The sequence below is a fragment of the Argopecten irradians genome, chromosome 3 (genome assembly GCF_041381155.1).
Source record: "Argopecten irradians isolate NY chromosome 3, Ai_NY, whole genome shotgun sequence".
Taxonomy (NCBI): domain Eukaryota; kingdom Metazoa; phylum Mollusca; class Bivalvia; order Pectinida; family Pectinidae; genus Argopecten; species Argopecten irradians.
In genome coordinates, this window is record NC_091136.1 from 47,760,056 (window position 1) to 47,774,808 (window position 14,753).

The 14,753-nt window shown below is 35.7% G+C and overlaps 2 protein-coding genes across 3 annotated transcripts; both read right to left on the reverse strand.

The window, feature by feature from the left end:
* Positions 1-2,416: 2,416 nt before the first annotated feature.
* Positions 2,417-5,160, reverse strand: LOC138318861 (putative glutathione-specific gamma-glutamylcyclotransferase 2). Of its 2 annotated transcripts, none has more exons than XM_069261625.1 (3): positions 4,919-5,160; positions 4,155-4,205; positions 2,417-3,488 (listed from the first exon to the last, which is right to left on the reverse strand). In XM_069261625.1, exons 1-3 carry the CDS (start codon positions 5,051-5,053, stop codon positions 3,108-3,110), a joined length of 567 nt encoding a protein of 188 aa, XP_069117726.1. In that variant the 5' UTR covers positions 5,054-5,160; the 3' UTR covers positions 2,417-3,107. The 2 variants fall into 2 exon arrangements, with proteins under 2 accessions (XP_069117726.1, XP_069117727.1); XM_069261626.1 differs by having other exon boundaries at positions 4,161-4,205; positions 4,919-5,159.
* Positions 5,161-8,844: 3,684 nt separating this feature from the next.
* LOC138319711 (palmitoyltransferase ZDHHC22-like) lies at positions 8,845-9,873 on the reverse strand. Its single transcript, XM_069262851.1, has one exon. The coding sequence runs from the start codon at positions 9,871-9,873 to the stop codon at positions 8,845-8,847; it is 1,029 nt and encodes a 342-aa protein (XP_069118952.1).
* Positions 9,874-14,753: the final 4,880 nt, after the last annotated feature.

Below are 14,753 nucleotides of genomic sequence, written 5' to 3' on the forward strand. Positions count from 1 at the left end.
TCCCTGATCCCTGGGGGTCAGCAAAGACTGATATAGATATGTTAACCCAGGTAAATGCTATTTCTTAGGCTAATAATTCTAACTGAGTTTGGCTTATTTCCTGTGAAAAGTGAGCAAAATAATGCTCATAAACGTGTTTTTCCAATACAAACTATAGTAGATTTGACCCTCTCCCCAGAGGAAAATGTGGGATCCCAGGGCCATGAAATTCACAACTTTTGTAAAGGGCCTTAAGACCTTTCAATCTATGAAGAGTATAAGTACCTGGTGCCATCAAATCTGTGAATTCGTTAGTTTTTTGAAATTTTGCCATTATGACCTCTTTTGGTGCCGCCCCTCTGGCCCCTGGGGGTCAGCCAGGACCAATATGGATATGATGTTAAAATGCTATCTCAGGCTTAATTCCTATGAAAATGAGCAAAAAATGTTCATACATGTGTTTTTCCAACACAAACTATAGTAAACCTGACCCCCTCTCAAGGGGGAAATGCGAGACTCCAAGGTCACATAATTCACAATTTTTGTAAATGACCTTAAGACCTTTCCATCTATGAAGAGTATTTGATTCTATCATTTCCGAATTTCAGAAGAAGATTTTTGAAGTTCTACCCTATTTGACTGTTTTTGGCCCCGCCCCAAGGCCCCTGTGGATCTGTCGTGGAAAATTTGTTAATAAGATTCAACGGCCATCTCATACTGATAATTCTGACAACATTTGACTTATTTCTTATTACAAATGACCAAATAATGCTCAAAAATGTGTTTTCCCTGTATAAACTAGAAAACTTGACCCTCTCCCCCAGGGAAAATGTAAGACCCCAAGGTCATATAATTCATAAATTTTGCAAAGGAACTTGTCTGAAGACCTATGAAGAGTATTTTATTCTACCACATCTGTGAGTGGAGAAGATTTTTGAAATTTTAGTCAATTTGACCCCTTTTGGCCCCTCCAACAGTCCCCTGGGGGGTGGGGGCCATATAATTTTTTATTGGCCTTATGTCTTAGAAGGTTTTTACAAAATTTCATTGAAATTGCTTCAGCAGTTTTGGAGAAGAAGTCAAAAATGTAAATTGTTTGAAGACACACGACAGACAAAAGTCGATTAGAATAGGTCACTTGAGACTTCGTCTCAGGTGATCTAAAAATTGAGGAACTTTTAGTCTATTATCATTTTTTCAAGAAAAGATTTATTTTTTATCAAATAAAAAAGACTTTAAACTTCAATGAAAGTGAAAAGTATGTTTTAGTACAACAGATATATTTCAGCACTGACTTAATTTCCAAGCACTTTGTATACACCGACACATATTAATGTTGCAACACCACGTTCAAGCACGTTCCTGATACTGTACAAAATTTATGCTTTTTCTTTCTTATGTAGTCTTTTCTTTTTTCATCATAATCATTTTATAACAATAATCAATACTGTATTTATAATTACAGAGTAGGTAACCCATGGGTAGGCATAGATAATACATGTCTCTTGGTCCTATATCACATCCTTCTGTTAGACCTTGCTTACACCATTTAATGTTAAGTATCAGGTTATCATTTCAAAACAATGCTGATTTAAGTCAGAATTTAAGTAAATTAACAACTGTGATTCCTCTACTACCATTAAAACTTGACTATCACTAATTGGTGTTAAATTATGTTGTGGCAAAGTGGAAATAAAAAAGAAGAATCACAAATATGTTAACAAAGTAACATATAATTTCAATGCAATCTAATTAAAATTAGACTTGTAATTCTGCTCCACTACAATACTCTACATTGCGCTCCAATATAAGATCTAACAGAGCCCCGTTCGGGGTCACCTCAGCATGACCCCTATGGTTAGCCAATCAGCTTGTCACCTACGGAATCTTCGGTGTGGTTGATTCATTCGGAAGTGTAAACGGCTAAGAGTACGTCCCGAGATGTTCCGATTCTAGGCAAGAAGTCATGCTGAGGTGACCCCGAATGGGGCTCTATTAGATCTTGTATTGGAGCATAACGTAGAGTATCGTAGTGGAGCGGAATTACACGTCTAATGTTAATTAGATTGAATTTCAATGATTTCAAAACTTTAGTGAAAACAATACCATGAAAAAAACTTAACATGTAATGCTGATTTAAGTCAGAATTTAAGTAAATAAACAACATATTCCTCTACTTCCTTTAAAACTTGACTATCAATAATTGGTATAAAACTATGTTGTGATAAAGTGGAAATAAAAGAAAAACCACAATTATGTTAACAAAGTAACATATAATTTCAATGATTTCAAAACTTTAGTGAAAACAATACCATGAAAAAAACTTAACATGTAATGCTGATTTAAGTCAGAATTTAAGTAAATAAACAACATATTCCTCTACTTTCTTTAAAACTTGACTATCAATAATTGGTATAAAACTATGTTGTGATAACATGTAATGCTGATTTAAGTCAGAATTTAAGTAAATAAACAACATATTCCTCTACTTCCTTTAAAACTTGACTATCAATAATTGGTATAAAACTATGTTGTGATAAAGTGGAAATAAAAGAAAAACCACAATTATGTTAACAAAGTAACATATAATTTCAATGATTTCAAAACTTTAGTGAAAACAATACCATGAAAAAAACTTAACGTGTAATGCTGATTTAAGTCAGAATTTAAGTAAATAAACAACATATTCCTCTACTTCCTTTAAAACTTGACTATCAATAATTGGTATAAAACTATGTTGTGATAAAGTGGAAATAAAAGAAAAACCACAATTATGTTAACAAAGTAACATATAATTTCAATGATTTCAAAACTTTAGTGAAAACAATGCCATGAAAAAAACTTAACATGTAATGCTGAAACCTCTGATTCCTCTACTACCTTTAAAACTTGACTATCACTAGTAATTGGTATAAAATTATGTTGTGGCAAAGTGGAAATAAACAAAAATCATAAATATGTTAAAGAAGTATAAACGAGTAAATTCAATGCCATGTTCTGGTTTGGAAAACCTGTAAAACCATGCATACATGTACACATAAAAATAAACACTATCAAAGAAGCAAACAATTTAACTCAGTGTACCAGGAAGTCAGATCAAGGGAAATCAGATACTAGTCTACTAATACTTATGGTATATGGCTATCACAATTCTTTTGTTGTGATTTTATCTCCCTCTCTAGTTCATACAGATGTGGATCCTCCCTTCCAGGTGCAATACACCTCATGGCCTGAGCGAGGTTCAACACATAGTCAATGTTCTTTCCACTTGGCCCAATAGACACGATCACCTGTTTGGCGATCTCATTGATAGGAGCAGGCCCTAGGTAATTATCATTTCCCTCTGTTGCTAGGTACAACTCAAGATCAATCGGAGATTCCTGGGTATTTTCAGGATGGAATTTGACCCTTGCTAAGGTGTAGCCTCCCTTCTCTCGGTAGTCGAGGTGTTCTCTAACTTTTACCTCATCCTCCTCCGCAATCTCATATGCCACTCCCCATACCTTCTCCTTCAAGTAAACACAAAGAGTTCTCTAGTCTTGAATATCTCAAAAGAATTTCCCAAAATAAAAATCTAGAATGATATGAATACAACATAAAACTTTTTAATATTAAATAATAATCACGCCTTCCCTCTTTTTGAAGCCTCAATTTCACTTACATTGACTTAAATACACACTGAAACTATAAAAACCGAAGATTTCTCTATTTGATTTCTTTTATAAATTGATTATGGCTATGCAACAATTTTATTAAATGTTCACCCAAATTTTGTCCCTTTTTAATTTTTTAACCACCCTGGGTGGGCATTTTTGGGTCTAATACAGTATACTTTTTAGGCGACATTTGATTCATTATCAAAAACCTCCATTCAGATTTTTAAAATATTTTTCTTCATTAATACAGTCACAGTGTAAACATTTAATTTTGTATTTTGGCATTATACCACATTTTTCCTACTACTTGCATTGAAACCACATCAATTCAGTTGTGTTATCATCCATGCATTTGAGTAAATTTGACCTACCATATATACAATTTTAATAAAGGCCAAATATCATTATTTGAAAATATATTATGCAGAATTGTAGGCTAGTATGAGCCAATATCAATAGGTCTAATTTAAACCACTGGGTTATGAGAAAAAAAAACGAATATGTTCACATGCATTTTACCTGTACCTTTGACTCCTTTGCAGATTTCACTAATGTCACCACTCTGCCAGGCTGAAATAGATACCAATATCTGTTAATAAAGAATACAACATCCTATTTTGATATTTAAATCTTGTCATGCCATTTTCCATGTATTATGATTTACTGTGACTTCTTACTTATGATGTTGGTCCACCTTGGTGAACAATGTGTACTTAATCCGGGTCACTGTGATCTATATTTTGACCTTTGACCTACTTTTAAGGGAAATATATTTGTTCAGCTCAAATGCTCTCCTAGGTGTAATATGACACTATCACTGGAACTTACTACTTATTAATTGGGCCCATTTAATACCGAAGAAGAGAATGAATGCATCTTTCTGTCATGTAATTATAGATATACATGTATACATTTTGTAAGTAACTATTACAAAAATTGTACATATAGTTATACTGTATAGAATAGTGGATTTTATTTGTCTTGTATTTGCATTTTAAGTATCAGAAATTCAATGCAAAAAGTCATAAGGACATATGAGCTCCGATTACATTTTTTGTTCGTATTTATATATACAGTATATTTTTTGTATTTTTTTCCTATGATGTGCTATATAAAGGGGAAAAACTCTAACATCTATCATTTTGAGATGTCATTTGTCTCCGAGTCGAAAAAAGTGTAAGCTTATAATTTAAGTGAGCTGTGTATTTTAATTATTGAAAATAATGACGTTTACAATCATCAAGATTATCAGAGTATGAAAAGCTATGCGCCAAGAGCCTCACCTTGCCTGGGACACCCCTGTGGTCTGTGCTTCCCTGCCAGAACCTTCGTTGGAAGCCTTCGATATAACCGACTAGTTTCCGTTTAAACGGGAAATCAACTTTCCATATCAGTGAGCCGTATCCAAACACCCACATCTTGTATAGCAGTTGAGATGTCAAACTTGTATTGTGTTCATCGTTGTTTATATTTTACGTATTCTCGTTTTTCACCTACCGGAAGTTGACAAACTCTGATGTCGCTTATGTACGTGCAAATCTACTTTCATTTTTAAAAAATACAGTTTTTGAAATGTAATGAATAAAATAAATTCAAAACTTAATGCTTAAAAAACAAAGACTGTACAACAAGACCCAAAAAAAAAAACAATAAATTAGTGTATGTGTAGATCATTATAAAAAGAATATTAATGTAAAGCGACGGGGTCCAACTTGGCATACAAGGACTCAACAACAGCAACAACACAAAACCCTTCTGGAAATATATAAGTAAAAACTCCAAGACACTAAAGAAAGGGATCAGCTTAGTAAGTGATGGTTAAAGAGAGGCTGAAATACAACTACAGCAGTTTACTCTCTCTCCGAAGCAGCAACAATACTCGAGGCAAAACATACACTGTAACTGGCATCCCACCAAATAAGATAAATAAAAACTGACTGAACAATTACTATAAAAAGGTCAATTCATCAAAAACGACCGGTCCAGATTATAAAACTAATCGAATGCTAAAGGAATATGCGGACAAAATAGTACCTGTACTGAAGGGAATACTACAGGTATCATTAGACACAGGCAAGCGATCAGAATATTGAAGATATATTCAACACCTCCAGCATTATCAAAAATGAGATAATTAATTACCTGAAAACTACAGACCGGTGTAGATAACATCAGTAACATGTAAAATCCTAGGGCATATCATCTGCAGACATATCTTAAACCACACGGGAGACAACATAATACAAATTTGAACCATGGCTTCAGACCAGGATACTCCTGCGAGACACAACTAATCACCACCTCAATTACTTTCTCAAAGATTTCGACAAAGGCAGGCAAGTAGATGTGGCTACACTAGACTTTTCGAAAGCATTTGAAACTATACACTGTGATAAATATTACATAAAGTATATCAGTATGATATCCAAGGTAGCATTCATCTATGGATAAAAAAACTTCCATACGATCAGATAAATGAGAACCTGGTAAGAAATACCAGTCGATTCAGGGTTCCACAAGGTACTGGCTATGTCAGATTATGTTTTTCCATACGATCAAATAAATGAGAACCTGGTAGGAAATACCAGTCGATTCAGGGTTCCTCAAGGTGCTGGCTCTGTCAGATTATGTTCTTGTCACATTAACGATCTACCAGACAACGTAAAATAATCACTACGTTTTTTGCCGATGACTGTCTGCTCAATAGAACCATCCAGACGGAGAACGACCACCTAAACCTCCAATTAAGCAGGCGTTAACAACCTAGCACTGGGACATAAGATTCAACGGGGAAAATCATCCTTAACATAAACAAGCACACCCGGAGATTCCACAAGCTAAACCAATTCATACTCCAGTAAGTAAAGGACAATCCACTCTTAGAACGCCAGATATCAAACGATCTGAAACGCGGAGCCTACATATCAATGGGGTCTGCAGAAAAGCCAACACATACGGTGGCTGATTTGTGCCATTTCGTCTTTTCGCTCCGAAAAGACGAAATTTAAGGTTTCTTAATTCTCGTCTTTTCGCCTCTTTTCGGGGCTAAAAGACGAAAGACGAAAATTATGGTTTGTTAATTTTCGTCTTTTCGGGGCGAAAAGACGAGAATTAAGATTTTTAATTTTCGTCTTTTCGGGGCGAAAAGATGAAATGGCATAAATCAGCCACCGTAAACACAACACTCGGCTTTCTAAAGAGAATCTAAGAAACGTTCCAGAACTATCTATGCAGAAAAACAACATGCATCAACCTTGTTAGATATATCTTGGAATATTATGGAGCAACAATCTGGAAACCATACCAACAAGGGGATAAAAGGATCCAAAACAAAGGTATCAGATTCATCAAGAAAGACTACAGAAACAGAGAAACAACATCGCAAAAATAAAGAAAGATCTTCAATTATTAGCGTCATTAGAAGAACGTAGAGACAGTGTTCCCGTAATACTCTTATACATCGAGTGGTTGCCGGTACTACCACTACAAGACTTCATCATAACAAGAAGGCCAAAACATTGAAGATCGAGTGTGCAATTGCAATCGAGGCTTTTAACTACCAGACAGCAAAACAAACCAACAAAATATTCCTTTTCTATAAAGAGGATCAAAGAAGTAATATCAACAGGGTTTTCCAGATGACACGCGATCCTATCAAACGTAAGTCTGTAGGATACGAATTACTTCAAATGGTAAATATGGGACAAAGAAGTTATCCCAACTTTAAATTGATCAGCTTGTGTTGAACCGTTTCTTATTTATAATGTTCTGTCATATAGAACATTTGCAAAGGTAATTTGTGGTAAAGTGCAGTCATCCGCCTCAAATAAAAGATTTCCAGGTGATCATCATTAATTCTTGTAAATCTACTTCACAGAGAAGTGGAGTAGAGATACGAGAACTTTACTCTCGCTACTTAGAAAAGCATGATATGTGGGGATGACACCGTTAGGATTTCTTGGTAACGGAATGGCATGGTTGCAACAAATTGTCACGAAGGAAGTATTTGCCGTTAAGTTTTGGAAATATCAAAGTACTTAGTAAACTGGATGAGACTGAATTCAATTGTACACGTTGTTCAATTTCTCAAACAATTGTATTGACAAAGACAATGTCGAAGACGTTAGACACCAGGCACTTTTAAACATAGTATGGGCCAAAGGAAGTGATGTCCATTAGATTTATGGCATGATATGTCAGTAAAACTGAATCATGGAAATACGTTTTTAGTAAATAAATATTTAGCGAACTTTGAATGAATTTCAATATCGAATTATCGACTATGGTCGTGTTACCTTCAGCTTTAAGTTGCTCCATTTATTGACAGATGGTTTGCTACAAATATCCATAAAACTTCTCTCCCAAACTACCTAACGAATGCGTTCAACTGTGACATAATATTTCTCGATATGGTCTTCAAAATTGTCCTTTTCAGTAAACCAGAATGTGTAAATGTAACCGGGGCCGGGTGCAGTTTAACGACAGTTAATTAGGAATCCTTGGTTTTGCCTCCTCCTCTGTGGATTTATTTTCATCAGGCAGCTCAATACACGAGGAACAAATTCTTCAAAGTTCTAGGGATGACGCATTGAACAAATAATAAGATTTCGGAATCCTCGATTTTGTTTTCTCCTCTTTGCAGCACCTGCTTGTATGTATATGCAAATGCCAAATATGAAGAAGCACACTACACTTAACATAGAGGGAAATATTTTCGTAAAATTGGATGAAACCCCACATTTAAGTATAAACAATTAGTATAATTCCGAACGGAAAAAGTACCAAACTGACACTGAGCGATATACATCTGTACGTATGTACTATGACATCCTATAATAAGTGATATTCAGGATTGTGCTTGAAGGGAAAAGAGATGTCCATAACACTGCTTAAACTAAAATCTAGATACCTGAATGCACGGACATGGTAAGACTAATCGATGTTTCTAATGTCTAGGATTTTACTTCCTTTGTTTTGAAAGGCTAGATCATTATTCTGTAGGTTTTTTGTGTGCCAGTTTTGGTTACCAATGTAATGGTCTAGTTGCCTATTTATGACCTATTGTTTTCCAAATGCCTGTATAGTGATGGTATTTTAATATCAATAGTGTTCTATATAACTTGTTATCATGGAACATTATCACAACAGTCACAATTATTCTTTAAATCATTTATTTTTCATCACAATTGGAATTACCAACAGATAAAAATTAATAAGGAGGTTGTCGAATAGGAATAGGCAGTAGTATTGTTAGTATCCAATACCTTCCGAAGACATCCAAAAGATTATCTATCTTTGATTTGGATACTGTTCCACCTCCTGTCGACGTAGCTTCATACGTCGTCTGTCCTGCCAGAGTGATCTGTAGCTGCCAGAACCACAAACCTGCAGCAATGAGCCCGGCGGTCAGACAGGCATACATGAGAAACAAGAGGAATATGTAGCCAAGCTCTACTGGAGCATTGGTAGCAATCTTACCTACCATGTCAAACAATAGAAATACAAACGTTTGAGGACCGTTGAATGTAACGTTATATAGCTTTTTCATGTGGAGAACGATCAGAAACATTCCATAGAATGTGCCGACCATCATGTAGAAGCAGTACATCACGAAGAACTTCTGGTTGAAGTAGCCGACGCACACAGTCATGAAGAAACAGTGATGGTCGCGCTTTAGGATGCATGTCTGACACAACACACAGTGATGTGACCTTGGAGGAGGGGTCACGCGACAGGTTTCACAATACTTCCGGTCGTTATGAACAGTTTTGCATTCCCCATCCTTATCCCCGCCGTCACTCTTTGCTTCAATTGTTTTTCTTTTCCTTGGTCCATTTTCCACCAACCGTTCCTTACTGTCGTCACGATTTAACTTATGATTTGTTCGAGAAATTGAACAATTTTCTTGGCTATTTGGTTTAGTTTGACTATTTCCTGCACTAACTGCCAGGATACCGTTTGTCTTCAGTGCATCTGTGCGTTTAATACTTGTATCAGTGAATACGCACAAGACGAAGTTACCAACAGCATTGATAAATGTAAACAAGATAAACAGTCTATGTCGGCGAATCCGGTCCCTATTACCCACATAAATATCGGGTAAGACTTCTGACCAGCACACCACAGTAACGACAAGTGTCATCAACGTAAAGTAGAAACAGAAAAACAAGTTTCCAGCCGCCATCAACCGAATCCTAAACGGCACACGCCATCCGAAGACGAGACCGAGTGACACCATACCCGTTGATTGTGTGACAGGTGTGACCAGTGACCTGATATTCCTTGATCACATCGTTATGTTAGTACTCTAGCTATCTGGACTAATAACTATTGTATTTGACCTGGTGTTTCGCTGTTTGTGTGCTACAGTAATCCGATAAGAAGATCAACAATGTCGACACAAAAAGTGTGTATTTGTTTGAACGTGTGCACTGACACTCAACCCAATATAACATAAAGATAAAATATTTTGTCTACACAGGTAAAATACATCGGTCGATCGATAATGTTACGGGACGTTGACGTGCTTCACTACGTGATCTAGCAGCACGTCCCTCTAACTCGGGTTTGACAGTCCGCTATTCAGTATTTTAATATGATATTACTTATATTAGAAATAAGAAATGATGTTGATAGCTATTTTTCATATTTCCATCCACCTTTCTCGAACAACATTTATAAATTGCATGCTGAATTCACACTTTTTTATATTAACTCAAAATGAATCGCCATTTTATTTTGATTTTGTTTGTAACTTTCATACTGTGATGCTCATTTCATGTTTTTAGCGGGTAGCATATCATGGATTGCCTTTTTGTGTTAAACATGGATTAATGCGTAAACTTTATATGGATATGATGTCTTTTGCTACAATTTAATTTTTTTCATGGGTAATTATTACTCCTACATACGAAGTGCATTATTGTGTATGGGACCTGCGTGTAAAGTAATTTACTTCCTATCATGATTTATATGCACTTTTATTAATCAGTTGCCTTGGTGATTTGAATTTAAACGTTTCTATATTCGTTTTGTACATTGGTAACAAATATAGAGATAAATAGAACATACCACCAAACTTGGATAACTATAGTTGTGAAAAGTCCTGTTAATGTCCCCAAGCGATCGGTATGGAACCAAAGCGGAATATCAAGTCCCATTTGTGATATACTAGTCAGGCAAACGATACGTAATGACCTACGTGGGCCGGTACATTTGTGCTCCCCTGATGAGCTGCTGTCATTGTGATCATATCGCATTTTGTTGTACCATGATTTTGTACATCGGTAAATAATTTAATTTCATAGGTTACACCTATTTCTATTGGTTAGATCTTTGAGGTTATTTTTCCATAGACCGAAAGAATTGTACGTCACGTACTATGACGTCATAAATACAAAACAATTTCGCGGGGGATTTTAAAAGCGGCACAGTCATTGGCCAAACTGAATTATCGGATAAAATATCAATGCGCCATAACACAATTTGTTTTATTGTAAAAGTAAGTAAAATTACGGAAATTCATGCCTAATTAGTACATGACTGAGTTATCTGAATTTAATTATAAGCATTATTCTCATGTTTTTTTGTTTTTGTTTTTTTTTTTTTTTGGGGGGGGGGGGGGGGTTTTGGATACTGTTCCACCTCCTGTCGACGTAGCTTCATACGTCGTCTGTCCTGCCAGAGTGATCTGTAGCTGCCAGAACCACAAACCTGCAGCAATGAGCCCGGCGGTCAGACAGGCATACATGAGAAACAAGAGGAATATGTAGCCAAGCTCTACTGGAGCATTGGTAGCAATCTTACCTACCATGTCAAACAATAGAAATACAAACGTTTGAGGACCGTTGAATGTAACGTTATATAGCTTTTTCATGTGGAGAACGATCAGAAACATTCCATAGAATGTGCCGACCATCATGTAGAAGCAGTACATCACGAAGAACTTCTGGTTGAAGTAGCCGACGCACACAGTCATGAAGAAACAGTGATGGTCGCGCTTTAGGATGCATGTCTGACACAACACACAGTGATGTGACCTTGGAGGAGGGGTCACGCGACAGGTTTCACAATACTTCCGGTCGTTATGAACAGTTTTGCATTCCCCATCCTTATCCCCGCCGTCACTCTTTGCTTCAATTGTTTTTCTTTTCCTTGGTCCATTTTCCACCAACCGTTCCTTACTGTCGTCACGATTTAACTTATGATTTGTTCGAGAAATTGAACAATTTTCTTGGCTATTTGGTTTAGTTTGACTATTTCCTGCACTAACTGCCAGGATACCGTTTGTCTTCAGTGCATCTGTGCGTTTAATACTTGTATCAGTGAATACGCACAAGACGAAGTTACCAACAGCATTGATAAATGTAAACAAGATAAACAGTCTATGTCGGCGAATCCGGTCCCTATTACCCACATAAATATCGGGTAAGACTTCTGACCAGCACACCACAGTAACGACAAGTGTCATCAACGTAAAGTAGAAACAGAAAAACAAGTTTCCAGCCGCCATCAACCGAATCCTAAACGGCACACGCCATCCGAAGACGAGACCGAGTGACACCATACCCGTTGATTGTGTGACAGGTGTGACCAGTGACCTGATATTCCTTGATCACATCGTTATGTTAGTACTCTAGCTATCTGGACTAATAACTATTGTATTTGACCTGGTGTTTCGCTGTTTGTGTGCTACAGTAATCCGATAAGAAGATCAACAATGTCGACACAAAAAGTGTGTATTTGTTTGAACGTGTGCACTGACACTCAACCCAATATAACATAAAGATAAAATATTTTGTCTACACAGGTAAAATACATCGGTCGATCGATAATGTTACGGGACGTTGACGTGCTTCACTACGTGATCTAGCAGCACGTCCCTCTAACTCGGGTTTGACAGTCCGCTATTCAGTATTTTAATATGATATTACTTATATTAGAAATAAGAAATGATGTTGATAGCTATTTTTCATATTTCCATCCACCTTTCTCGAACAACATTTATAAATTGCATGCTGAATTCACACTTTTTTATATTAACTCAAAATGAATCGCCATTTTATTTTGATTTTGTTTGTAACTTTCATACTGTGATGCTCATTTCATGTTTTTAGCGGGTAGCATATCATGGATTGCCTTTTTGTGTTAAACATGGATTAATGCGTAAACTTTATATGGATATGATGTCTTTTGCTACAATTTAATTTTTTTCATGGGTAATTATTACTCCTACATACGAAGTGCATTATTGTGTATGGGACCTGCGTGTAAAGTAATTTACTTCCTATCATGATTTATATGCACTTTTATTAATCAGTTGCCTTGGTGATTTGAATTTAAACGTTTCTATATTCGTTTTGTACATTGGTAACAAATATAGAGATAAATAGAACATACCAAACTTGGATAACTATAGTTGTGAAAAGTCCTGTTAATGTCCCCAAGCGATCGGTATGGAACCAAAGCGGAATATCAAGTCCCATTTGTGATATACTAGTCAGGCAAACGATACGTAATGACCTACGTGGGCCGGTACATTTGTGCTCCCCTGATGAGCTGCTGTCATTGTGATCATATCGCATTTTGTTGTACCATGATTTTGTACATCGGTAAATAATTTAATTTCATAGGTTACACATATTTCTATTGGTTAGATCTTTGAGGTTATTTTTCCATAGACCGAAAGAATTGTACGTCACGTATTATGACGTCATAAATACAAAACAATTTCGCGGGGGATTTTAAAAGCGGCACAGTCATTGGCCAAACTGAATTATCGGATAAAATATCAATGCGCCATAACACAATTTGTTTTATTGTAAAAGTAAGTAAAATTACGGAAATTCATGCCTAATTAGTACATGACTGAGTTATCTGAATTTAATTATAAGCATTATTCTCATGTTTTTTTTGTTTTTGTTTTTTTTTTTTTTGGGGGGGGGGGGGGGGGTTATGAAGTCATAGACAAAAAACGGACGGTCATTCTTTTTCATAGACGCTTCGCGTCTATGAAGAATGTCCTTCCGTTTTTGTCTATGACTTCATAACCCCGACAAGATATTGGGAATTATGCTTAAGAAATAGAGAAATTGAATGTTGTTGTACTCGGGAGGTTTACTATCATACCTCATGTAACACCCCATTGTTTTTTACCGGTTTTGATGGTGTGACGATATTTACATTCGTTAACTTAAAGAAAATTCCGTAACTTAAATTTCCGTATAGGAAAGCATCACAGAGGTTAAGGGAAAATCTTAAGTCAAGGAGCTGGGCCTAGAAGACTATTGTAGACCTATTGGGTAAAATAGTACTTGGTATCTCATTGGGCTAGTTGCAGTATTTTAGCTATAAAGTCTTCTAGAAACACAATGGCCCTAATTTTTTTCTTACTTTTCTACGAAAAAAATAAAACTAGGGATTTCGACCTCAGACTCCGGTTCCGGCCATTATTTAAGAGTGAAAGACACTAAAAAAAGGATTTTTTTTGGCGTAAGTTGTTTATTACATATTAAGTATCAAGGACTCTATCACATATCAAGGACTATACTACATGTACGATTTCCGAGAATATGTACAGTTTAAAAATTACTTTCGATGTAATCTTGTTATACTTGTTAAACGTGAAAAAATAGTAAGAAATTATATCTTAGGCTTTTTTGTGTGTGTCAATTTAAAGCTTATGGCGTGCGATTTATTTTCACGAAATTCGCGAACAAAGAATATCTCCGTAAATTGATATATTCCATAATTCTTTCACAATTAAATTCAATTTTAAATCCGCGAAACTTAATCTCTGCGAAAATGTTTTGAAACGGAAATCGCGGAATTAAGTAGTAGCGAAAGAAAGTTGGTTTAGAGTAATCAATTTTTCTCATATATTTATATAGACGATATTATATTACTTCGTTTGTACAGATGGAAAGAAAAGATATAACAGCATGTGTATTTTGTATTATTTTACTAGAGAGAAAGGTGAATCTAGTCATCTGAACCCGGAACTGCAGTGGCACAAACATCACGTGACTGCCTATTAATGTTTATCTTGAAAGTTTTAATTTTGTGATAAAAATAGTACAAAATCGTTATATCATAGATTTATTTATAGAATGAAAATTT

Excerpts from the sequence above, each read along its gene's own strand:
- LOC138318861 (XM_069261625.1), bottom strand. The coding sequence starts at position 5,053 with ATGTGGGTGTTTGGATACGGCTCACTGATATGGAAAGTTGATTTCCCG. Across the intron at positions 4,206-4,918 it reads ACAGGGGTGTCCCAGGCAAG|CCTGGCAGAGTGGTGACATT; the intron begins GTGAGGCTCTTG and ends TATCTATTTCAG. Across the intron at positions 3,489-4,154 it reads CAAAGGAGTCAAAGGTACAG|GAGAAGGTATGGGGAGTGGC; the intron begins GTAAAATGCATG and ends GTTTACTTGAAG.
- LOC138319711 (XM_069262851.1), bottom strand. The coding sequence starts at position 9,873 with ATGGTGTCACTCGGTCTCGTCTTCGGATGGCGTGTGCCGTTTAGGATT.